This window comes from Aquarana catesbeiana, linkage group LG11 (assembly GCF_042186555.1).
Source record: "Aquarana catesbeiana isolate 2022-GZ linkage group LG11, ASM4218655v1, whole genome shotgun sequence".
Classification (NCBI taxonomy): Eukaryota; Metazoa; Chordata; class Amphibia; order Anura; family Ranidae; genus Aquarana; species Aquarana catesbeiana.
The window spans coordinates 78,006,775-78,034,604 of NC_133334.1; the positions used below are offsets into that span (position 1 = coordinate 78,006,775).

A 27,830-nucleotide genomic window follows, 5' to 3' on the forward strand; every position below is an offset into this window, starting at 1 on the left:
ATTTGAAAAGAGCCTGAACAAAAGGGTCTCTTAGTACTTCTCTACCTTTGGCATTAAAGAAATTCTCATCTCATATGTTTGGCTGGAAACAAGTGTGTGCAGCAACTACCTGCTGGGAACCAGTATCAACACAAGTCAAAGCATATTTACTAACACATTATGGATCTTCAAAATAGCATCCAAAATGAATTAAAGTGATCACATCACAACAGTAAATTGTAACTTTTTGGGGCCATGCAGGACACCTTCGCCAGGCATGTCAAGAGGTTTTTCCTGGCCCCAGAACTTTACAAATGTACTGCTGTGATGTGATCGCCTAAGTACATTTTTGGATGCTATTTTGAAGACTCATTGTGTGCTGGCAATATATACTTTTCCCAGAATGTCATCGACATGCTTTATGAGGGCACATTATCAATATGGACTTATCTTCCAGTACTCCGGGACAGTGTATCTCTAACGCATCCTTACTTGAGTGCAGAGCTGTCCAGGAGTATGGGAAACCACTGCTGCTGCTATAGGAGAAAGGTAAGGACCTCTGTCATCAGAACAGAGAACTGCATAATTTAAGTTATTTATTATATATATATATATATATATATATATATATACAGTGGAACCTCGGATTGCGGTTAACGAGCGTTTCGCAATACGAGCACTGTATTTTTAAAAATCATAACTCGGTTTGCGAGTGTTGTCTCGCAAAATGAGCACTATTCAGGCCAAAGCGGTGTGCAGTACCACTTTTGGCCTGAGGTGGGGGGGTGCTGGAGCATCACGCTCGGAAATGCACGGAAAGGCCCGAGTACAGCACGGCTGACCTTGGCAAATCTCGGGTAGGAAGTCTTTCCGAGGTTTGCCGAGGTCCGCCAAAGAATCCTTTGGCCTTTTTCGGCCGTTTCTGAGGCTCTCTGGCGCCCCCCATGATTCTGGCCGCATGCGGTATTGCATCCCATTGAAGTCAATGCGGTACAAATTATTTTCGTTTCCATTGATTTCTATGGGAAAACTCGCTTTGATATGCGAGTACTTTGGATTACGAGCATACTCCTGGAATGGATTATGCTTGTAATCCGAGGTTCCACTGTATATTTATATATATATATATATATATATATATATATATATATATATATATATATATACAGTATCTCACAAAAGTGAGTACACCCCTCACATTTTTGTAAATATTTTATTATATCTTTTTATGTGACAACACTGAAAAAATGACACTTTGCTACAATGTAAAGTAGTGAGTGTACAGCTTGTATAACAGTGTGAATTTGCTGTCCCCTCAAAATAACTCAACACACAGCCATTAATGTCTAAACTGCTGGCAACAAAAGTGAGTACACCACTAAGTGAAAATGTCCAAATTGGGCCCAAAGTGTCAATATTTTACGTGGCCACCATTAGTTTCCAGCACTGCCTTAACCCTCTTGGGCATGGAGTTCACCAGAACTTCACAGGTTATCACTGGAGTCTTTTCCACTCCTCCATGATGACATCACTGAGCTAGTGGATATTAGAGACCTTGCGCTCCTCCACCTTCCATTCGAGGATGCCCCACAAATGCTCAATAGGGTTTATGTGTGGAGACATGCTTGGCCAGTCCATCACCTTTACCCTCAGCTTTGGGGTCGTTGTTATCGTGTTGGAATAATTACCCTGTGGCCCAGTCTTTGAAGGGAGGGGATCATGCTCTGCTTCAGTATGCCACAGTACATGTTAGCATTCATGGTTCCCTCAATGAACTGTAGCTTCCCAGTTCCGGCAGCACTCATGCAGCCCCAGACCATGACATTCCCACCACCATGCTTGACTGTTGCTTGACTGTCTTTGTACTCCTCACCTGGTTGCCGCCAAACATGCTTGACACCATCTGAACCAAATAAGTTTATCTTGGTCTCATCAGACCACAGGACATGGTTCCAGTAATCCATGTCCTTAGTCTGCTTGTCTTCAGCAAACTGTTTGCGGACTTTCTTGTGCATCATCTTTAGAAGAGGCTTCCTTCTGGGAAGACAGCCATGCAAACCAATTTGATGCAGTGTGCGGAGTATGGTCTGAGCACGACAGGCTGACTCCCCACCCCTTCAGCCTCTGCAGCACTCATATGTCTATTTCCCAAAGACAGTTTTTGGATATGACACTGAACAGGTGCACTCAACTTCTTTGGTCAACCATGGCGAGGCCTGTTCTGAGTGGAATCTGCCCTGTTAAACCGCTGTATGGTCTTGGCCACCGTGCTGCAGCTCAGTTTCAGGGTCTTCTTATAGGCTATGCCATCTTTATGTGGAGCAACAATTGTTTTTTTCAGATCCTCAGATAATTTTTTGCCATGAGGTGCCATGTTGAAATTCCAGTGACCACTGACCAGTATCAGAGAGTAAGAGCGATAACACCAAATTTAACACACCAGCTCCCCATTCACATCTGAGACCTTGTAACACTAACGAGTCACATAACACCGGGGAGGGAAAATGGCTAATGGCCCAATTTGGACACTTTCACTTAGGGGTGTACTCACTTTTGTTGCCAGCGGTTTAGACATTAATGGCTGTGTGTTGGGTTATTTTGAGGGGACAGCAAATTTACACTGTTATACAAGCTGTACACTCACTACTTGGGCAGGATACATCTACCACAATGTTGATTTGCAGCAGAACCCCTGGGGAACACCAATATTTTCTCATGGACCACGGACCACTGGTTGGCAACTGCTGGTATAAAGGGCTAGGTGATTCTCATCCAGACAGACCAGGGAGTGTGACCAATCCATGTTATCACACAAAGAGGTTTAGATCAGTTAGACCATTTTTCACTTTACTAAAACGTATTGCGTTTTTGCATTAAAAAAGAGAAGTGGAAGCAGTACATAGTCAAAGTAGAGATAAAAGGTGTTATTACACAGTATACAGATATTACTCCCTAAATTAAGGGCTAGGATGGCAATATCTTAAAAACATAGTATAACATGGATAGAGAAAAACTTGCAACGGTTCTATTTATGAGTATGAATTAGTTCTTTGTAATCAAATTTGGTCAAGCTTTCACAAAAAAATGCCAAAGAAACAACACTAGAGTAATCAAATCAATACCATGCTTTCCATTACATTCAATGGACCATTTTTCATCTGACATTTAAACTCCCCAAAAAGCTTTATTTGATTTTTTTATTGAATTCTCCTATTTCTGAAACATTTTGGGGGCTACATTTTGGAAATGCGTGGTAGCTACTATATAAGTAAATCATAGCTTACACTCTCCACATACTTCCTTTTATGGCTGTAATTCTCATATCTCAGATTTTAGAATTTTTCCCATCTGGACAGTGTTTGAATTGTGGCCCATCATTCTGTGGTAGTAAACATTCCTGAGTTTATTGGCTGAAATCACTCATCTTAGGCCATGATCCCATTCAAACAGCTTTATGGATCATATTAGTATCTGACACTTTGATGTTGACTCCATTGGAAGTCCAGACTACTTCACACATCCACATCAATAAATCACGGACCCAGACCTTTTAACGTAAAAGAGAAAAGGAGAAGTGATGTATTTTGAAGTTATGGCCAATTAGTCATTGTTTCCATTGCTGAAAGAACCTCTGAAACATCTGCACTTGCCTCAAATGATTCAGAGCTCAGGCTGCAAACATGACACTCTCAGAAAGAGCCAGTGACATGTGGATCAGGTTTCGTGAGCTTCCATTTTATCATGCTAATAAGAATTCTATTTTTTGAGTGGTTGTTGTCAAGATGATAGATGTCATTTTAAGAATGCCATATGAAATAGAGAGAGAATGCCCAAGCTAATGTAGGCTGTAGAGATAATTTGCTAAAACTGGAATGAGAAAGAGGCGGTTTCCCATAGCAACCAATCAAGTTTTAAGTTTTTTTTAAAAGGAAGAATTTGGTTTGTATGGCTAACTGCTGTTTACTTTTTTATTTTTGGAAATTAGCTCATGTGTCACTCAAAACCACAAAGTACTATTAAATTCTCATTGCTCAAATAGTGTTTGAGCAGTGAGATAGTGGAAACGTGTGCTCATATAGGGAACACTGGTGAATGGACAATCAATTCACAATAAAATAGAGAACATTTACTGGATTCTATGAGTAGATAATTATATTTGTACCGTCATCCCCAATTTTATATTCAACTCTAGAAACACAGTATCAGTGGGACTTTCCGGGTATCTCATAGTTATCAAACATTCGAAAAATACAACAAATATATTATGCCCCTTCCCCTGATCTCTCTGTCAAGATCGATGGCAGAACTCTCAGCCCATCTCCGCATGGCACGGTTCTAGGTGTAATCCTGGACTCTGAACTATCCTTCTGGCCCCACGTCCAATCACTGTCCAAATATTGCCGCCTCAACCTCTGCAACATCTTGAAAATATGCCCCTTTCTAACCAATGACATCACTAAGCTCCTAATTCACTCGCTGGTCATCTCTCGTCTCGATTACTGCAACTCCTTTCTCATTGGCTTACCTTTACATAGGCTACCCCCCCTTCAGTCCTTCACGAATGCTGCTGCCAGACTCATCCTCCTTACCAACCATTCAGTGTCTGCTACTCTCCTATCCCATTCCCTATTTGGCTGCCACTCACCCAACAAATTAAATTCAAAATACTAACAATAACTTACAAAGCCATCCACAACTTGGCCCCCAGCTACATCATTAACCTAGTCCCAAAATAACAACTTAACCGTTATCTTTGTTCCTCCCAAGACCTCCTGCTCGCTTGCTCCCTCATCACCTCCTCCCATGCTCGCCTCCAGGACTTTTCCTGAGCCTCTCCCATCCTATAGAACTCCCTACCGCAATCTGTCTGATTATCCCCTACTCTGTTTGCTTTTTGCCTGAAAAACCTCCTCTTGAGAGAAGCCTGTTCTGCCTCCACCTAACAACTGTACTTTAATTTTTCCCATCAGTTCATCCCCCACAGCTATTATTTACCTTTTGTATTACTTGACCATCCCTCCTAAATTGTAAGCTCTAATGAGCAGGGCCCTTTGATTTCACCAGTATTGAAGTGTTTTGTAACTGTACTGTCTGCGCAAACTGTTGGTGCTATAAAGATCCTGTATAAAAATAATAATAATAATAATATATATCTCATAAAAGCTTTATTTACATCAGATACAACCATTTTAAAATGATACATTTAGCCTGGTAGTTCACTTGTATATTTACAGTTTTACAAAATGTTTACTAGGAACACGTAATCACTTTAAATGTATCCTGATTCTGATCTACTTTAAAGCAGAGCTCCAGGCTCGTTCATAAAAAATTAAGAGTCAGCAGCTACAAATACTGTATTAGGACATTTACCTGTCCAGGAATACAGAGGTTTCTTCACTCCAGCCAATTTTTCCATTGGGCTTTAAGGTGCTGCTGCGGCCATTGCTTGTAATGGTAACCAGCAGTGAAGCCTTGTGGCTTCACAGCCAGTTCCTACTGTGCATGGGCGAAGCACACTGCTCTTTGTGAATTGCCCGGCGGCGGTTGAAAGAGGGGGGCCGAACTTCCAGGTGATCTCGCCATAGCGAAATCACCTGGAAGTTGGAGCGGATACCTGTCAAAACCATGTACCCGCTCCCCTTGAAAGGTGCCAATAGTGGCACCGGACGGGGGGGGGAAGCAAATAGGCGAAGCTTCCCCTTTTGGGTGGAGCTCCGCTTTAATATCTTCTTAGATTACATATTGATATTTTACAATAGTTTAAGATGGTTCAGGGAATTTCTTCAACATGTTTCATTGAACAACGTTACTTCCTCAGGAATAAATAATAACTATATAATAAAATTAATCCTCTGCTAAGATAACACCTGGTCATTCCTGAAAGATGGTGTGGGCAGATCTGCACATTTCCAAGATTAAAATTCCACTCTGAGCAAATTACTTTTCTTTTCAGATGCTGATTGCACCAATTACTGAAAAAGGTCATTTCCACCGAGACATTTACCTTCCTGGAAAGGATTGGCAATGGATGGACACCAATACTTCACAGGTGTTTGATGGAGGAACCATGCTTCAAAACTATAGCTGTGGCCTGCAGGAAATTCCAGTTTTTATTAAGAAAGTCTAATATATCTAAAACTGTTACAGGTACTCACAGCCATTTGATTGTATTTGCCAGTACAAGTGATTTAATGTATATTTTCCATAATGGGTCAAGGTATGTGGCACAAATGATTATATCTGATGACTTCATGTCATTAAAACTGGATGAACAAAAGGCCAGGTTTGAATGTTTACCTTGGCGAGCAGTATACAAGTGGTAGTTGTGCTGAGCCATGTCAATAGAAATAAAATTAGAGGAATATTTAGAGGTGATCAAAGATAGTAGCATACATATACTGCCAAAAGACCCTGTGCATTCAGGTATCATATATAAAAAAAAAAAAGCGTGTGTAAGGGAGTATGGAGACAGCATTGCTGACGTCTCCTGAAATGCTGTTTACCTGGCTCTCATACAGTTCACTGCTTTCTGAGTCACCAATCTGCAGCAAGTATGGAGCTTGTACGATTTATTCTGCCTTTCTGGATGTACATGATTAGCAGAAAGCACTGAAGCCGACAACAGCCATGCAACTAACCGGAGGTAGTGTCAGCAATGCCTGTATTTCCCTCATTTCGTGTTTCCTGTTTGGGGAACCTGTAAGAATAGCAATAAAGATGCTGGCTTTTTTTTAGAGGTACAGGGTCAAGGGCTGTGATCCCAATCCTGGTTTTCCAACCTAGTGATTCACTAACCTGAATCTAGAATGTAAAATAAGACTCCAGACCTTTCAGACTTGTTCCTTCAATGGTAGATTGAAAAGTAATGCCAGGACGGAGCCTGCAACTAAAAACAAGAAAGTAATGGCAGCTGCTGTCTTTCTGTTTCCACTAGTCCAATTTAGGCTCACATGACCATTGATTTATAGAGAAACCCCTCTTATTAAAGTGCTGCCTGCCATTAGCTGTCTTCCCTAACTGTGAGACTGCTTAAGATCTATAGAGTTCTGCAAGCCTCTAGTACGTGCAATGTGTTCACATAATACCATTAAATGGATGATGAAGTAGAATAGAAATGTCATGCTTTTTTTGGACATAGCTGAAATTGTACCTTTTACCTATCTCAGGAGCCTACCGTTTGCATCATTTCAATTAGACTATAAAAGGTGTCACTTTAATTCTACTTTTCCCCATTTCTGAGACCATAGAGAAATATAGCTTCTAGGTCATATTAGAACCAATCTGGAAATAAACAGGTCATGTAGCTAAAACTGTTAAAGGACAACAGCTATCTACAAATATTTGCCTGTTTATGGGATCATTGTGACAACTTTTATTGTTCCCTTCTTTTACATTCAGATTTAATCATATTTGCCTATCCTAGAAATGTTTTTTTTACCTTTCAATTGTTCAGAAGGAAATGTCATATTAACTTATTACATGTCATATTAACTTATTAACATATTAATTTGTTAACGTTGTCTAATATCTATGGGTACATTAAATACAACTCCATAATTCTGATAAGCTACATGAGACAAGGCAACAATATCATCATTCTTGTATATATATTATTCATGACCTAACTTGTTCCATTATGGGTGTACAGGTTTTTTTTACATAATTATGTCCAGTTGGAAATGTTCTTACTTTTCATGTTGCCATGGGAGATCTGTAGACACATCCTTTAATACATATACTATATTATCAAAAGTTTTTGGAACACCTGCCTTTACACGCATATGAACTTTAATGGCATCCCAGTCTTAGTCCATAGGGTTGAGGCTATAACAGCTTCAACTCTTTTGGGAAGGCTGTCCACAAGGTTTAGGAGGGTGTCTATGGGAATGTTTGGCCATTCTTCCAAAAGTGCATTTGTGAGGTCAGGCACTGCTGTGGACAAGAAAGCCTGGCTCGCAGTCTCCGCTCGAATTCATCCCAAAGGTGTTCTATCAGTTTGAGGTCAGGACTCAGGAAGGGGCCATTCTCAAACTGTTCCCATAAAGTAGGGAGCATGAAATTGTCCAAAATGTTTTGGTGTGCTGACGCCTAAAGAGTTACCTTCACTGGAATTAGAGGCCAAGCCCAACCCCTGAAAAACAACCTCACACCATAATCCCCCTTCCACCAAATGATTTGGACCAGTGCAAAAAGCAAGGTCCATGAAGACATGTATGAGCGAGTTTGGGGTGGAGGAACTTGGCTGGCCTGCACAGAGTCCTGACTTCATCCTGATAGAACACCTTTGAAATAAATTAGAGTGGAGACTGTGAGCCAGGCCTTCTCATCCACATCAGTGCCTGACCTCACAAATGCGCTTCTGGAAGAATGGTCAAACAGACTGCCCTTAGAGGAAAGCGGCTGTGTCTGCTCTGCATAGACAGAGTAAACACAGACCTGTCATCTGCCTGCTTAGCAGGGAGCAGTGGAGAGATACCATGCTGAGCAGGCGGATTTGCTGGCGAAGTCCGCCCGCCCGTGTTGAAAAGATAACGCAAGCAGGGCAGCTGATACAATAGACAGGGGGATTAGACAAGAAAGTGAGAAAATCTCAGGCCATAGCTGTAGAGTCAGTTGTCCGTCCACTTCCCCGTGCGCCTCTGGTTCCCCCCTCATGCTCCTCTGATCCCTCCATGCTCTTCTGGTCCCCACCATGCTCCTCTGTTTCCCTCCTGCTCCTTTGGGTCCCTCCTGTTCCTCTGGTCCCCCCTCCCCGTGCTCCTCTGGTCTCCCCCCTGCTCCTCTGGTCCCCCTCTAACTCCTCTGTCCCCCAGAGTGCCTCTGGTTCCCGCCTGTGGTCCTCTGGTTCCCCCTGTGCTCCTCTGGTCCCCCTGTGCTCCTCTGGTCCCCCCCTGCTCCTCTGGTCTCCCCCCTGCTCCTCTAGTACCCCTGCCTCCTCTGGTACCCCCGCAGTGCTCACCTCCTCTTCCTGGCTAGTTGTGCAGTGTGGGCTGAATAAAGGCATGATCCACAGCACAGAGAAGCTCATCATATGCTCGGAAAGACCTTCCTCGACACTAGTTCTCCTGGTCTTTCCTTCCCCCGCTCTCTATCCTGTCTGCTGCCGCAAAGAATCTAGATGGAGAGCAGGAGACAGAGAAGGGGGGGCAAATGAGCAGGGGGTCGTCAGCTGAAGAAGGAGCAGGAACAGGAGTGGCAGCTGGATTGGTATTCACAGGTACTGATCCCTGTATTTTCCTCCTGCAGCAGCTGAATGCTAGCGTGAGATAGAGGAGGGGACGTGGCCTTTCGGCTGCTGCAGGAGGATCAGTACCAGCTGCAGCACCCCTCTCAAGGCCGCGCCTGTAGTACAGCACCTCTGCCCCCCCACCCCCATAGTTTTGGCTCTGGGCCAACTCAATATTTAACTCTACAGACTAAGACTGGGATGCCGTTAAAGTTCATGTGCGTGTAAAGGCAGGCGTCCCAATGCTTTTGGTAATATAGTGTATATCATTGTGTTACAGTTTTCAAAAAGAAATAGTAACCATTTCCCAATGGACTTACTAGATACTTTTAGATCATGAGTAAGAATAAGGAAAGTAGATAGATGATTAATTTTGCTTACAACATTGGTTGTAGACGATGTCCACTGGACTGATGTGGACAACATTGGTTGTTTTCCTGCCTTAACAATATCAGATTTGCCAGAAAGATGAGGTTGGACTTTGAAGAAAATCTTCAATACAGAAAATGTATATAAACAAACATTGTAGGGTACATACCGTCTGTTTGTCAATTCACGCCCCAAATTCATTGCAGGAATCACAGAACTAAATATGCAATTATCTACTTTCTAAAATTCAAAGGCAAGCTTTTTTCCCCTAGGTAGGTAGGCAGACAGGTTGTCAAGACTATGAAATGCAGAAGTGCAGGGAGGTGTACCTAAGCTTATGGCAGTTGCTAGTTGTATACTTCAACTGATTTCTGGGGGGCTCTGACAAATGAAAAGTATTCAGTGTTACCCTTAACAGTGTCTGCTTTTGCATGTTGATTGTTTTTGGCTTATACACCCTTTCATTATGGCAATTTCATTATGACAGGTTTAATTCAAAGTGTAGCTTTTAGATAGAGTGGTTAAGGGTTAGGCCCTCTCTTTGTCCTGGTGACCTTTGTCACTGAGACAGAATGCAATTGCAAATCAAATCTTTCAGAGTTGTCACAAGAGCAAGAAATGAAGGTAAATCAATCTTCTCCCTGCAAGTTAACATAATGTGCTATTAACGCATACTAGCACATTATAAAAAACTTACCTTGGAATAAAGCCTTCCAGCGGTGCAATGTCACCACTGACGGGGCTTCCATCTTCATCTGGTCTTCCTTCCGGGTTCCTGGGCTTTGGCTGTTTGACTGGCCAAGCCGCGATGATGTCATTCCCACACGTGTGAATGGGAGTTACAGCCACGCCACAGCTCTCTCTCAGTGGATGGCACTGTGTGTATGCGCAGGTGATGTCATTGGCTGCTATTACAGCAAATATCTCCTAAATGGTACACATTTAGGAGGTCTTTATTGTTCCTACAGGTAAGCCTTATTTTAGACAATATGGAGTTTAATACCATTTTAAGTTGCCAATTCATCCCAGGAATCTCCTAGGGAGCTTTCCTCTCATTCCCTAATGTGCCTCCGAGACAGGAATTAAAGCGGAGTTCCGCCTAAAAAAAAAAAAAAATTAAAACTAGCAGCTACAAATACTGCAGCTGCTGACTTTTAAAAGAAGGACACTTACCTGTCCAGGGCGCCCGCGATGTCCTCACCCGAAGCCGATCTGTCCTCTCGGCTCTGGGTGGAGGCGCCGGCATTGCTAGTAAGGGAAGTGATTGCTACAGCCTGGTTTCCTACTCCGCTTGCGTGAATCGCTCTGCGCGTTCTGACTGGTCCCTGCTGTCTTCTGGGACCTGTGTGTCTCCCAGAAGACAGCGGGGGTGATGGAGGAGGGGCCGGACAAGGCGTAGATCGCCATACCTGGATTAGACAGGTGTCTGCTCCCCCCTGTCCCATGAAAGGTGCCAAATGTGACACCAGAGGGGAGGAGGAATCTGTGGAAGTTCCATCTTTGGGTGGAACTCCACTTTAAAGAGAAATCTCCCAGCCAAAAAATAACAATATAGTGGTTTTAACCCTTCCCTACTTTATCCAAAAGTAAAAAATACACTTTAAGACTATCACTTCTGAGAAGACAGTAGTAATCATAGAAGCATCTCTAATTTAGAGATAATTGCACTTTCCCAAGCGTCACAATAGGGACATTACTAGCAATCTCAGGTCCCCATACAAACATTTTAATGTGGGGGGTGGGGGGGGTGGCCCATAGTCCATACCTATTTACACCCCTGTTAACACTTATAAGCATACCGTAATTAGGCAGCTTATAATGCACCACTATTTGGATTCTATTAATACCCTTTAACACTGTCAGCTACAGTAATGGAATATATAGTCAGGCATTAGGAACTAGTCACTCTATGGTCCTCAGGTGCAGGCAGAGCCTTAACTTCTTGTGAGTTGCTGCTGTGCTGGGTCTATGCTATGTTGCATAATAGAAAAGTTTCTTCTTCCTGGTCAGCTTACACTATTCCGGATCTAGTGAATGTATTTACACGTAATCAATGCACTGAAAAATCTGTACTTTTCAACCCCTAAACCATCAATTTTACAATCCCTTTTCAGGCACAGAATGGGCCCCCATGACCTTAGAACCTCATAGCAGCTGCATGGACTGCTATGGCTGCTGTATTTTTGCCCTGGTGCTACAAGAACGTGATCACTTTAACCATAATTCTTATGGTACTTATTTTGCCTTGGAATATAATTTGTATGTGATCTCCTGTGACATGTCACAGCAGCTTAAAATATAATCTAAAATCATAGTGTGTTGTGAAGCTAAAAAAATCAACTTGTACACTGCTCTATTTATTTCAAAGAATGTTTAAGTAAGTAAAACTATTGTATCTACCTCCATGTATAGATAAGTCAATCCAACACTCCTTTAAATCTGTTTTATATAACCAAATCAAAGTATTGATGCTTGGTTGTACCATTATTAAAGTCTTACATTTTACCTTCTTGTGTGCTTCTTGCCTTTTTTCACATATAAATCTCCGAACAATTGGGCCCTTGCATACAGGGGTGTATAGCAGCTGTGCATCCCTTCTAGCATCTTGGTGCGCCTACGAGGGACAGGTGCAACATCTAGTCCCGCTACCTGCAAGGTGTTAAAATCTATCGTAGACATCAGCTGGACAGCACTGAATACTGTACTAAATGGTACTCATATATAGGGCCCTATGCATTCAGGGACCTGCATTCCAATCACTTATCCCTATAAAACACAGGGCCCTAAATGCGAACACCACTCATTACAATCAGCCCTATCCTGCCACAGCTTGTCTTATGACGCGTACACACAGTCGGAATTTCCGACAGAAAAAGTCCAATGGGAGCTTTTGGTCGAATATTCCGACCATGTGTATGCCCCATCACACTTTTTCTGTCGGCATTTCCAACTGACTTAGATAGAGAACGTGTTTTAAATCTTTCCGGTGCAAATGCCGATGGAGGTTATCCCATTTGCAAGTCCGACCATGTGTATGGGGCAATAGTTTTTACTGGTTCCAGGCAATGGGCCTGGATGCTGCACCTATCCCTTGCGGGCGCACTATAATGCTGGGAGCCACCACTGAGTAAAAGGGCCCTAAAAAAGAACTGCAGTCAATACAAAGCAAAATGTCTGATGAATTGGTGAGCATCTAAATACACACCACTTATAAGTGGTTTATTTAATGCTCTATTTCTGTTATGTCTGATGGAAACCTTAAATTGAGCTGCCTGATGGGGACTCAGACATTTATTTGATTAATTCACCTGTGTAGATTTTTATAAAAGGTAATAATGAAATGTGGAAAAGAAGACTACATAATATTTATATGCAAAATATTTCATATTCACCCCAAAAAAAATATAGTTACATAGTTAGTCAGGTTGAAAAAGACACAAGTCCATCGTTCAACCAAAATATACTGTATATATTATTTTTATTTTTTTCTGTCTGTGATCCCACTGTCCAGAACACTGTTCTACACTCCCTGTGTGAACTGATTTGTGAAAGGACTATATACTTTGACTATCCTGATCTTATGCTTTATTTTGTTTTGGAGTAGCGACCCAAAAAGCACTGAAGCTAGTGTATCAGTGTATAACAGCAAGGCAACTAGCACTTTCAGAATGAGGTCAACAATGGTAGTATTTCTCTGTTAACAGGTAGTTTTAGAGAGACGTATCAGAGACGTATGGGGTTGAGAAAAAAAAATATGCTTACCTAGGTGGATGCATTGGTCCGATGCTGCATCTGTCCCCCGCTGCTTCTAAGACTGAGAACTGATTGATCAAAGACTGCTGATCGCTTGGTTCTCAGTCTGCAGAGAGCCGGTGACTGTCAGTCCCTGCTCTGCCCCTCCAGTGCTCACTGGAGTGCTGGCCTGTGCAACGGGCTGGAGTGGCTGGCTCAGGCTCTCAATAGCTTACTGAGAGGCTGAGGCAGCTGCCGGTCCAAGCATCTGGGTGGCTCCCGCCTGTAAAGTCATGAACAATCCAGACCTTGGAACAGTTCTGTGACATCAGTCGACAGCGGACTTTAGCCTGCTGTCGGCTGAATATAGGTCACAGGAGTGCAGAACATGCACTCCTGTGATCATAGGAGAAGTAGGGCCAAAAAAGCTTTGGCCTTACTTCTCCTTTAAAGTATATTGTTTCCTTTATAACATTTTGTGTTGAAGACACCTCAGCTGCAAGTGTGATTTAACATCTGTTATCAGTATGTCTTGGCACTACCCACACAGGATAGACAGAGCTGTCAGCATTAGTATTTATCACAGATTCCAAGTTTTAAAGTAATCTGGGGGATATTTCTCATATTTAGCTAAACTTCTGAGGCTTTAGACTGGAGGTGGGTAACATTTGCTTTTCCAATATTTTTGGATTAATCCACATAATCCTGAAAGCCTCTCTACTGTACAGTTCATAATTAAAGTGTAATTAAACCAACAAATTCTAAATGTAAACTATTAAACTATTAGAGTGGCTCCACTCTGGATGGAGGAGCAATGGAGACACCCTTGGACAGCAGCATTGCCAATCAGCAGAGAAGATTGTGAGATGCACTACCCTGTTTCCCCGAGAATAAGACCTAGCGTGATTGTCAGTGATGGCTGCAATATAAACCCTACCCCCCAAATAAGCCCTATCCTGTTTTCCCAAAAATAAGCCCAACCCTGAAAATAAGACCTACAAGGACTTTAACTAGGGCTTATTTTGGGGGGTAGGGCTTATATTGCAGCCATCACCGACAATCACGCTAGGTCTTATTTTCGGGGAAACAGGGTAGCACAGTGGTCATCAACCCTGTCCTCAGGGCCCACTAACAGGCCAGGTTTTATGTATTACCTTGGGGAGATGCAGACTAGAATACTGCAATCAATGAGCAGAAAATGTTATCACCTGTGATGTATTTCAGTTATCTTGCAAACCTGGCCTGTTAGTGGGCCCTGAGGACAGGGTTGATGACCACTGCACTAGCAGATTTCGATACATTTCCCTAATAAATTGCCTAATAAATGAACAGCACTGCACAGTTTGTTTTTATCTACAAACACCCCTCACCTAGATAGGCATTATTTTATAAAGTTTTTTATTTTTTACGCTTATTCTCACCCTTTAAAGACCTTTAGTTGATGTAATACAGCTTATTGGGATTAAATTAATTTCAATCTAGACTAACAAAGTATCTTCACAATAAGCTTATAATTGGTAGGACCTAATCTTCTACATTAATATTGCAATGACTGTAGTAGAGCAGTTCTCTTAAACAGTGCCAAAGCTTTAGTAAGTAAGCCTGCACAATTTTATTTAGAGCCCTTGCACACTGGGGCGGTTTGCAGGCGCTATTGCGCTAATAATAGCGCCTGCAAACCGCCCCGAAAGTGCTGCTGCTGTGTATCCAGTGTGAAAGCCCCGAGGGCTTGCACACTGGAGCGATGCGCTGGCAGGACGGTAAAAAAAGTCCTGCCAGCAGCATCTTCGGAGCGGTGAAGGAGCGGTGTGTATACCGCTCCTTTACCGCTCCTGCCCATTGAAATCAATGGGACGGCGCGGCTATACCGCCGGCAAAGCACCTCTGCAGAGGCGCTTTGCGGTGGTATTTAACCCTTTCTCGGCCGCTAGCGGGGGGTAAAACCGCCCCGCTAGCGGCCGCATACCGACGGTAAAACGCCGCTAATAATAGCAGCGTTTTACCGCCGACGCCGCCCCCCGCCCCCCGCCCCAGTGTGCAAGGGCTCTTATAAAAGCTTGAATATTCAATTTCTTGTATATATGTGACTGGTTCTCTTTACAAAAGAATTACTGTGGACAACAGTGTCGGACAGGTCTCGCGTGCAGCATGTGCATTTCATATGTCTATTATTGCTAAAATCTGTTACTGACTCACTTACTGTGTACAGTTCTGGAGACGTTAATTATATCACGCTGAGGTTGATGAAATTCCAATAATCCTGTGCCAACTGTGGCTGTGATAAAGTGATGTATCATGCAACCTCTATGTAGGGATATGCAATTAGCGGAACTCCAGCTGTTGCAGAACTACAAGTCCTATGAGGCATCGCAAAACTCTGACAGCCACAAGCATGACACCCCAGAGGGAGAGCATGATGGAACTTGTAGTTTTGCAACAGCTGAAGGTCTGCTAATTGCATATCCCTCCGACGGTCTAGTGGATACTTAATAGGTATATGTGGAGCCTTAATAGATCACTGATATAAGTAGCTCAGCTGAAAAGCCAAGATATCAGTCCATCACAGACCTGTAAGCTTGAATAACAGTGCAGATTTGGCAGCCCTTGTTTCATCCTTGAATAAGCAATTTTCACAATTAAGCTATAGAGCCAATAATTTCCCTTCTTTGATTGTTACCTATGATTAAAAAAGTGATATGTATATGATATGTATATGTAGCTTTTGGTAGTAATTCCAAGAATTATTTTATTATATATGTCAAATAATTTGATTTTACAAGGCAAATCTATAACTGCACAATATAATTTTTTTCTAGTTTAACCAGTGACAGTTTTAAAATCACTATCGTTATAGTAGTTAAAAACATACAAAATAGAAATCCAGCCAACCAAACCCTTACTGGGAAGCAGGGGAGGACTTCCCTTTGGACCAGCACTAATACATTATGCAGGACTGGTGGCCCTGAGTGGAGATGCTTTACCATTCAGAAATCGATCATATCGAGACCAATGGTCAGTGACACATAGTAGACATTATATAACTACCTGCTCCCCATTGAGAACTGTAATTGCAACATTTTGAGATGTCATGTGACCAAATGGAAGATGTGACAAAGTGTCACAAAAAATTCAGTGCCTTGCAAAAGTATTTACCCCCTTGGCTTTTTACCTGTTTTGTTACATTACAGCCTTTAGTTCAATGTTTTTTTTAATATGAATTATATGTGATGGATCAGAACACAATAGTCTAAGTTGGTGAGGTAAAATTAGAAAAATATATGCATAAAACTATTTTTCAGAAATAAAAAAATGATAATTGGCATGTGCGTATGTATTCACTCCCTTTCTTATGAAGCCCATAAAAAGCTCTGGTGCAACCAATTACCTTCAGAAGTCACATAATTAGTGAAATGATGTCCACCTGTGTGCAATCTAAGTGTCACAATGTAACAATGTTGTTGAGAAGTACAAGTCAGGGTTAGGTTATAAAAAAATATCCAAATCTTTGATGATCCCTAGGAGCACCATCAAATCTATCATAACCAAATGGAAAGAACATGGCACAACAGCAAACCTGCTACAAAACGGACGCACACCAAAACTCACGGACCGGGCAAGGAGGGCATTAATCCGAGAGGCAGCACAGAGACCTAAGGTAACCCTGGAGGAGCTGCAGAGTTCCACAGCAGAAACTGGAGTATCTGTGCATAGGACGACAATAAGCCGTACGCTCCATAGAGTTGGGCTTTATGGCAGAGTGGCCAGAAGAAAGCCATTACTTTCAGCAAAAAACAAAATGGCACGTTTTAAGTTTGCGAAAAGGCACGTGGGAGACTCATAAAATGTATGGAGGTAGGTGCTCTGGTCTGATGAGACTAAAATTTAAATTTTTGGCTATCAAAGAAAACGCTATGTCTGGTGCAAACCCAATACATCACATCACCCAAAGAACACCATCCCCACAGTGAAACATGGTGGTGGCAGTATCATGCTGTGGGGATGTTTTTCAGTAGTCGGGACTGGGAAACTGGTCAGAGTTGAGGGAAAGACGGATGGGGCTAAATACAGGGCTATTCTTGAGCAAAACCTGTACCACTCTGTGTGTGATTTGAGGCTAGGACGGAGGTTCACCTTCCAGCAGGACAATGACCCCAACACACTGCTAAAGCAACACCTGAGTGGTTTAAGGGGAAACATGTAAATGTGTTGGAATGGCATAGTCAAAGCACAGACCCCAATCCAATACAAAATCTGTGGTCAGAATTGAAGATTGCTGTTCACAAGCACAAACCTTCCAACTTGAAGGAGCTTCAGCAGTTTTGCAAGGAGGAATGGGCAAAAATCTCAGTGGTAAGATGTGGCAAGCTCATAGAGACTTATCCAAAGTGACTTGGAGCTGTGATAGCCGCAAAAGGTGGCTCTACAAAGTATTGACTTTAGGGGGTGAATAGGTATGCACATTGACAATTTTCTGTTATTTTGTCCTATTTTTTGTTTGCTTCACAATTAAAAAAAAAACATCTTCAAAGTTGTGGGCATGTTCTGTAAATTAAATGATGCAAATCCTCAAACAATCCATGTTAATTCCAGGTTGTGAGGCAACAAAACACGAAAAATGCCAAGGGGAGTGAATACTTTTGCAAGGCACGGTATATCCTTGGAAGCAGCCCTGGGCTCAACCTGAACATGGCATAAAGAGGTACGACGGAGACCAGTAAACTCCGGCAGAACTTGGGGGAACAGCTCGATCAATTGATGCAGCAGCTACAAGACCTGGAGGAGTGCAGGGAAGAGTTGGACACTGACGAGTATGAGGAAACCAAGAAAGAAACTTTAGAGCAACTAAGTGAATTTAATGACTCTCTGCAGAAGATTATGTTGGGGAATATGACGAGATGCAGCTGGCGACTCAAGCAGCGATCAGCCAGGCCTTCAAGACCCCAGATGTTTGCCAAAAAACAGCCAGGGCAGCTGAGGACGCGGTTAGGAGAGATGGACCACGATTTAATGGTCGAAAAACTTGGAAGAGGCATCTATACTCAGCAGAAAGGGGAGATCCTGACGGCTCTGAGAAAACTTGGAGAGAAGTTGACGCCAGAAGAGGAAGGTTTTCTTGCAGAGAATGCGGGTGCTGCACTCAGCCAGTTTCAGAAGGTCTCAGAAGGATTAGGATCGGGAGATAAGGTTTTGGCCCTGGCAAGCCTGGAGGTGGGAAGCGCAAAGAAGTGAAAAAATGGAGCACACCAGACAAAAAATATATCCTCTAGGAACACCCACCTTTCACCATGTCTACCAAACACTGCAATATCACGGAACGCTTTGAAAGGTACACTTTTTTAATTGAACAGAAATCCGTCCCTACAATGAAAGGGCCACTTTGTTGTGTTCTCCAGACCAAAGATCCCCATTTGTTCCCCCATGAGAACAGTTTGAATTATATTTCTGCATGAATCCTCTTTTGTAGAGATTTCCCTTATTTAGTGATCTGTAGATAATAAAATGAAAGTAATCTTCCCCTACTCACTGTAAACCTAAGCCAACTTTAGGGTTACCGCTCCGGCATATATGTCCCCCATTCGGTGTATTCCACTGAGGGTGCAGGTCAGGCTAGGAGTCCGCCTGACCCCATGTAATCCACAGAATTCCAACTAATGCACACCATACAAGCACAGCATGTAATAGGTGATAACAGCCTCAGCCCAACTCCATCTAGGCCCTCTGACATGTTTCACCCCCACCCAAGGGGCCTAGTCATGGCGGTAAGAGGTACTCTTCCCCTACTTCCTACTTTCCCCAGGCTACCTGTAAATGGCAGGGCTTGGAGCCCAAGATGAGTTTCACTCTCAAGATGGCGCAAAAAACAAAGTATGTTGAATGTTTTCTCTTTGGCCAACATAAGGATTTTTAACAATGTGTCTCTGCTATTTTCCTACCACTCTAATGTTGAGCTTACTGCATATATCAGATTCTCAGGGGTTAGTGAGAGGTTTCTGTTACTCTATCTGTACCAAGAAGTGCAATAAATATTTATTATGCTAACAGATTTGTGCTCTTAAATATCACCATGTCCAATAGCAGAGTTTTCCATTGAGATTTTCCAGATCAGGTTTCAGCTTTGGGCAAGTATTCAGCAGTGGATTAAGTAACATGCTAAATAAATCACCTTTTCCTTGATTCATTCTCAAATTAATAAGAACATTGCATAGGAGGAGATCCCAACATTTTATCTTCCTTTGCTTTGTTGTACATGCAGTTCCTACTTTAATATAAAAGAATAGTAAATAGTGGATGTTGAAGAAATAAGATGCCGGCGATCTTTTATGCTTTCGGTAAAAAGATTATTATTTATTTTATTTTTTTGCCGTCTCTGTCCCCACTGAAAAGATTCATATTCTATGTATCCTGTCCTCTCCCAGTTATTTCCAAAACCAAAATCAAAATCATAATAGACTTTATGTATGTGTTTGGTGGACATTGGATGGCATCAGGACAGTGTGTGTGCACTTGAATGGGCAGAAAACAGAAAGAGATGAGAACAAAATTTATCTCCAAGTAGAAAGTAGAGTGCATTATTTGAGAAACAGTAGCAATAGCGGGCAGTGTTGACTGAGTGGCAAGACCCAACAGGGCAATTGTACATAAGTCCATCAGTAGATTGACTTTTGTACAACTACCCCTGCCCATACATGGATCAAAATTCGTCTGGTCCCTGCTGAACCTGACAAATTTAGATCCAGGTACTGTATGGCCAGCTTAAGCCCCACTTTGTCCAAGCGCCTTGCACAGCAGCACAGCAACAACCCCGCTCTCCCCCATATAACCTAGTGGAAATTTCTACCCTAAATTTACCACAAAGTGGAAAGTTCCCAGACGCAGTTTCAAAAATTAAAATCATATGGTCATAGGGTTCTCGCTGTTCCCCAAATCAGGATTTATTTTTTTAGGGAGGTATATGTAATTTTATTTTATTCCAGCCCCCTCCCTCTAGTTCATGGCTTGGGCATCTACCACATTAACATTTTCCCAACCGCCATCAGATTTTTAATGTGCTTTTTTTGTTCCCATTATTTATAGATTTAATTTTTAAATGTTAATTCTTTTAAGTTTTTTTACATTTTTCTTCCTCATAAGGCTGTCCCTGCCCTAGTCAAGCGGTCAGGGAAGGCAAGGCTGTAACTTAAACAGTTACAAGTTTAAAAGAGAAGTAGGGCCAAAGCTCTTTTTGCCCTACTTCTCCTATAGATCACAGGAGTGCACTTAGTTCTGCACTCCTGTGGCCCACACTCCTGTCAGCTGATGTCACCCAGTCGATCCAGGCTCTGGAGAGACTTCAATGCCACTGAGAGCCCAAGCCAGCTGCTCCTGCCCCCTCTATAGCCCGGCACTCCAGTGAGCGCTGAAGGGGAAGAGTACAGAGCCGGTGACTGACAGTCGTCTTTGATTGCTCAGTTCTTGGTCTTAGAGGCAGCAAGGGACAGATGCAGTATCAGACCAATGCTGCATCCACCTACAGTAGGTGAGTATGAAAGTTGATTTTTTTTTAAAATCCCGCATGTCTCTTTTAATTCCAGTTGTCTAGTGGGTATTAAGGATGTATGACTGGCTGGTGGTGACCTAATATGCCCTTGTGGTACTAGCTTACCTAGCTTTGTGAATGAGATGGCATTTTAATAAAACAAATCAGATCTGGATTACAGAAGACTACAAAAAACAACCAATACAGATGTTAGTGATAAAATTAGTATACTGTACAGTGCACAGTATTTTTACATGTTTTTGGGGAAATAGAAAAAAGGTTGCTAATGTGTTAACAGTTGAAGAGCTAGCTATCAGTCAATTGTTGTAAACAGACAGTGGTATTTAAGGCTGGGTTCACACTATTGCAAATTGGATGCGGGTTTCCCCACATCCAATTCACATGACAGGAGAGTGTGACCGGATCTCAATGGAGCCAGTTCACACATCTCTGGAGCGGCCGTGGAGCGCAAAGAAGAGTCTTGTGCGTCTTTGGTTGCATTTCAGGTCCAAATTCAGCCAAAATTCTGACCCAATTCGGACCTGAAAAGGTGAACGGGAACCCCCTGCTGTTCCCCGCGGCAGCACATAGTGTGAACCCAGCCTAAAAGTATTTTTGGTTGTACAGATCTGGACACACAGGTAGGGCACATAAAATGGACTGAAGTACTGCAATTCAAAGAACTCAAGTATAGTTTGTTAAAGTTGATGTAATCCTAACCACTAAAATCTCATATAAGCTTTAACATGATAACATCATTTGGAAAGCCTGTTTTTATTTTAATTATTAGCTTTCATAAAAATAACATTTAGTGATACGAATACTGTATAAAGGTTCTTGTTGGGGCATTTTGTGTTATTTGGTTACAATACTCTGGCCATCACCCACAATCCCCTGCCTATAAACCACCCTATCACATGCTCTTTCATTTACTACAAAGCCCCCTCACCCCCAAAGTCAAATCATCTACAGGTGATTCTAAAAATAAAGCTGATGCAAAAAAAAAGAAGAAAGAAAAGCCTCAAATGCATCAGGAGGGTGCGGGTAACATCACAGTACCTTACTACTGCCTCCTAGGATAACTAGGTCCCCACAATAATACACTCCTGCAACCGACTAAAGGTTTTTTTGGGAAACCGATTTTTAGACGATTTTACTTTGGGAGGTGAAGGCTTTTAATGTTAATAGAGCAGGCTGTAAAATGAAACCCTTAAAAAAACATTTACAGCCAACAAAGAAATATGTATTGTGAAAAACCACATGCAGCCTGTTATCACTGTAGTGTACATGGACAGAGATAGGATGTAAAGAGGCTATAGAACATCAGAAGCATAACGATGTAAGTGTCAGGGCTGGGCTCAGCCCTTCCTTCTCTGAGCCGGCTGCTCAGCTGTTGGCTAATTGCCAGCTCCCATCTCTCTCCACAGTGACTCAGCTGTTGATCCTGCTCGTCAGTCCTGCCTACTTAAGCCGTCCAGTCCAGAGGAGCTCTGCCTTCGCCTTGGTCACATCACAAGAAACTGCGTTTCTGTTTAAAGACTGGCTTTGCTGACATCCCTTCTGGCTCCAGATCTTAATTGCTGTTCCACTACTTTGATCCCTGACTTCTGGCTTGGCTGACTATCCGTTCCGGTTACTGAACTTTGGCTATGTTTTGACTATGTTTGTTCTTTTTACTTTTATTATTAAACAAGTGTGATTTAACTGTACTTCTGTCTCAGTCTGATTTCATGGTTTCTGACAGTAACAAAGGATGGAAAAAGTGGAAAAAATGAATGAAAAAAAAAAAACCCTTCCCTCCTTCCATCCACTAGTTCACCAAGATACACAACATTTTTCTATTGACAACTACGGGACTACAGGGTTTGCATCTACTTTTACAGACCTGCCAGTGCCTACAGGCTCCTACCCTTATTGCTCATTATGCACTTTATTGACAGCAATTCTAATGCTTTTCCCTAACACCCCTAAATCACATTATCAATATGGCTGCTGCAACCTCTTCTTTTTATAGTGACGGAGATGACCTATCCTAAAGCTCCCCCTTTGGCCCTTCTAAGCTAGCTGACCTAAGTTAAAGGCTGGGCAGTGCATTTTATTTTTTATTCTTGGGTCCGCAAACCTTGAACATGCAGGATTTGGCATTAACCCATGGTAGTGTCGAACTTCATCTCTTTTGCAAAGTACAGTACAGTAATATGACAGCTAATCAGATCTCACTTTACTGTAGTTGGTTTAGGAATGATAATTTAGAAGTGTCAGTGTCCATGGTTTACTGGACTTCATCTCATTATTTGCGCTGCCTTACAGAGAGGGAAACATATTACTACCCTCTCTACAGAAGCATTGCAGGCATGTTTCATGATACAGGGGTATATTAAGAAAGACATATGTTCCAGACTGTTTGGGAACTCCTGCTAAGATGTCATTTCATGCAGCAGGAAGCAAAATTGTTTCTTGTTTTACAGTCTATAAATATACTCAGCCTCTCCATGGTATGGCAACCTGATAAGGTTCTTTTCTGTGTGTAATACACATCTCCTAGTTGGTTTGTTCCTGAATATGCCAGTAATAGCGTTTTTTGTATGTGGTGGGTCACATCTCCAGGGCAAATTCCAAAAATAGGAATGACATAATAAAGCATTCCTGTGCTAATTACTGACAGTGTGTACCCACTCTTAGTCAGCACGTCACAGATAAGTACATCTTAGGGCTTTTTGACAGAGAATGGGTGCAGCCAGGTACTCACCCCACCCCACCCCTACCCTTGGACCACAGAGAAGTGTAGGAAATTGAGCTAACAATTGGAAGGTCCTTGAAGAGGCATGGTTAAATAAAACGTGAGTCTAGTCACCAAATGTACAAAACACATATGCCACACTGTTTGTGCTCACACAATGTGCTTTAATCACTGTACCACAGGCAAGAGTCTAACAGACACATACAACACTCAGCACAATTTTTTATAAAAAATTGAAACTCTTCTATAACCTACTGTATGCTTTTCAGCCTACCTTAAAGGAGAAGTACAGCCAAAGCTTGTTTGCCTGTACTTATCCTGTGGATCACAGGAGTGCAGTTCCTTCTGCACTCCTGTGACCCGTTTTCAGCAGACAGCGGGCTGAGGCCCACTGCCAGCTGACGTCACAGAGCCAGTCCAGGCTAGGGCAAGATCGCGACATTGGACTCGGGATCCGCCCACATGCCTGGACCGGCACTGTTAAAAATCGTTATTTCTGTATAATTATCGATATTCAATGACAACTGCATCTCATTCGTATTCATACATGCTTTTAGATCTTAAGATAATTGATTAGAATATATTTTCAATTTTGCTTCTATATAAGGAAAAGTGAACTTAGTAAACCTTTTGCTTCAAATACCATAAAAATATTTTCACCCTTATTATTTTCTTTTTCTTTTACCAAATAATCAATCCCCTTAATATTCATAAATTCATAAATGTACAATACTTTGAAGTATGGAAGTCACTTCAGAAATATATGTTTCATACTTTCCCTCCAAATTGTGTTTAGCATAAATCTATAATCCATGCAACCTTTCAAATAACCTTGTCAAAATGTGTTTCTTAACTTCAAATTCATTCATATATGTGAGATGATTTTAAAAATAAATACATATTACAATGTAAAGTTAGTCCTAACTTGTCTATATGTACTTTAAGAAAAATGTACTCTTATCTTAATTAACACCAGATGTTCCTCCTAACTAAAAAGACTCTATTGTAAAGACGTTTAACCTTTTCAACTCTGAATGTACACTACATGTGATTGTAAAAGTTGATGTGTAAAAAATATTTCATCTTGATATGATAAACATATCACGTCACATAAAAATGTTGATATATAAAAACTGAAATATATCTGATAGATAAATTATTTCATCAGTAGTCGAAAATCAAAACTCAATTGTTTTTAGAAGTCTTAAGGGTTGTTTTCTTCTTCTTTTTCTTCTTCCTGCACTCTGTAAAGTTGGAAAAACTTTATTGAAGATAAAAAGACAACAATAATTATAACGAATTAATCTCTTGTGTCAAAATTTCTATCAGAACTGATATTCTTAAGCTTCAAGGGTTTGTTTTTATCCGGAAGGTTTAGAAATATTAAATTTCTCTTCTTTTGGTGACTTATAAGTCAGATCCTGAAACAGAATGCAGTATCATTATTTTGAATTTACTAATGCAAAATATACCTTAATTTACCTATTCATTTTACATATCACAATCTTAATATTTTATCATGACATGAAAGACATTTGGTAATAACATTTCTAATTACCTTACTTTGTTCTATGACAGGATGCAATTTCTCCTTTTTGTCATGATTCGAAACCTCGTTTTCACAAGCAAAGAAAGGTTTCAAATCAACCCAGAAGCCTGAAGTGGACTATGTCCATTCACTTCTCCGCTTTAAGATTTAGAGTCATGCGTGCTGTACTGTAATTTTTGGCATATTCCAATTCAGCATTTTCTGTAGAATTTTAGCTGAATAACATAACCAGTCTTTGGGTAACACATAGGAAGACCCGCTGAATGACTCTTAATAGTACTAACAAATATTGACTTAAAGCCTCTCTCAGAACTTGTTCTAAAAACACCATTTACAGGTTTTCTGAATACATAATTTTGTGCACATTGCTGAGAATGTTGTTACCAAATCTACCTGTATAAATTCAAATTGTAAAGTTTTAAAAAATGGGAAATATTTGTCATATAATTCTCCTGAATTAATTCTCTTTAGAAGAAGTTTTAGTGATAGATCAGGTGTCTGTAATATGATCTTACTAGATCTCTCAATCTTTTCTGTTACTTTGACTGCAAAATAAACACTTAACAATTGCTTAATATGTGTGTCAAAGGTCTTTTCCATATTTGTTGGACCTCTGGAGAAAAAGCCTATTATTTTCTGATCACCTTTTTTTAATTGAGACAAAGCTACTAAAATCGAATTCTCAGATACATCAGTATGCAATGCAATGGGAATAAACATACCAATTTCTATTGTATTCAATGAAGGAGCATTCCGCAGATCCTTTTTCAACATTTTGAAGGCCTCTGTTTGGGTTTGACCCCATTGATCAAACACAACATCTTTTTGTCTCAAAAAATCAAATAACAGTTTAACTTTATCATCACATTTCTGGAAAAACTCTTTGCAACGATTTACTTCGCTCAAAAATTGATATAATGCCTTGTAAGATGTTGGAATTGGAATAGCAGAAATGTTTCTAACTTTTTCCTGTGATAGCTGTCTCTGTCCATGACTAATTTGCATACATAGGAATGCTACCTGACGTTTCATCAACTGAACTGTTTCTGTGTTCAATTTCAGCCCTGTTGTTTGTAACAGAGTAAATAACTCAGACAAAAGAGTGACATGTTCCTCTATACTCTGTGTAGTATGCGTTTTCTTTGCTGCGCGAGCTCGCGGGGACGGGGCGCTTTAAAAAAAAAAATTCTTATTTATTTTAACATTATTAAATTGTGTTTAAAAAAAAATAATTGATCACTTTTATTGCTGTCACAAGGAATGTAAACATCCTTTGTGACAGTAATAGGTGGTGACAGATACTCTTTATGGAGGGATCGGGGGTCTAAAAGACCTCAAATCCCTCCTTTGCACTTCAAAGTATTCAGATTCGCTGAAAACGGCGATTCTGAATACTGTATATCTTTTTAAAACCGGCGCCATTGGCAGCCGAGTAAACCAGAAGTGACGTTGTGATGTTACTTCCGTGTTTACATTCAGGAGACTGGAACAAAGCCATTTACGGCTTTGTTCCAGTCTGTGGCTAGATGCCGGAAGTGCCGGATCGTGGCTCGGGGCTCCCGGTGGGACAGGAGGTCCGGTCAGGGCGGTGGGAGGCAGCTTTTAGCCACATTGGTTGTTATCCCTGGAAAGCTGATCGCTCGCTCTAAAAAATGGTACCGGGATGATGCCTGCAGCTTCGAGCATCATCCCGGTATAACCCCCGAAAGCCGAGGCCGCATATGTGTGTACGGTCGGCGAGAAGGGGATAATTATATATATATATATATATATATATATATATATATATATATATATATAGTAGTATAAAGAACTTATAATCTTAATTAAAACATAAACTTTTATATCTTAAGAAATGTGAATCCTTCCTTCTCCATCTGTGATGGGAGAGGTAAGAACTAATTATTACCATATGTGAGCTCTCCAAAGAAATGCTTATGAAGCTTATAACTACATATATATACTTTCACATAAATATAAAAGTCTATATATTTCACTTTTTGCATATCTAGAAGATATAAATATATACAAGTCAATCATTCTAAAAAGACCCAATCCATTCATTCGTTTGTTAATGTCACGGAACGTCCCACACTCCACTTGAGTGCTTCCATCATATACCACTTCCTCCCAGTCTGTATACAGATATCAGATATTCCAACCTCTCTGAGCACAAAACAAGGCGACACTTGCTTGTTGCTACCATGAACTGTTTTTAACATTCCTGGGCTCGGTCTGCTGCTGGGCAGAGGGACCGATCACCCCAGCTTCCTGAAGCTGTAGAGAGACACTAGGTGCTAGGCAGAGGCCAGCGGTGCTCTGCCCTGTTGCCAGCGATTCAGCTGGGAATAGCAGCTCCACTACATCAGCTTGTCATCGGAGAGAGGGGCCAACTGCCCCGGCTCCCTGGATCTCCACAGTTGTTGCCGGTGCTGGGCAGAGGTTGGTAACACTCTGCCCTGTTGCCAGCACTTCTGCTGGGGACTCCGCATCCCCTGATCCGGCTAACCGTTGGGGCAGGAGGCTGGCTTCCTCCACTCCCAAACTGTGTAGCTGCCATTGGGGAGGTGATCTGGCTGCTTCCTTTTCCATTCCATCATCTGGTTGCTTGGACGACATGTCTATGGTACTGTCTCCTAGGTGCACTGATCTTTGCTGGGGAGGGAAGGCCACTTCCTCCACCCTGGCCAACTGTTGGGGAGGGACAACACACACTTCC

The 27,830-nt window shown here is 41.6% G+C and overlaps 1 protein-coding gene and 1 pseudogene across 1 annotated transcript in view; both read left to right on the top strand.

The window, feature by feature from the left end:
* LOC141112108 (SITS-binding protein-like) overlaps positions 1 to 7,892 on the top strand; it is a 143,280-nt gene extending 135,388 nt beyond the window's left edge. Inside the window, exon 10 of the mRNA XM_073604565.1 lies at positions 5,933 to 7,892. Within this exon, the coding sequence (XP_073460666.1) occupies positions 5,933 to 6,106 (174 nt within the window). The 3' untranslated portion in view covers positions 6,107 to 7,892. The remainder of the gene's footprint in view (positions 1 to 5,932) is intronic.
* A 10,067-nt stretch (positions 7,893 to 17,959) lies between these two features.
* Positions 17,960 to 18,553, top strand: LOC141112970 (protein LZIC pseudogene; annotated as a pseudogene).
* The last annotated feature ends 9,277 nt before the right edge of the window (positions 18,554 to 27,830 follow it).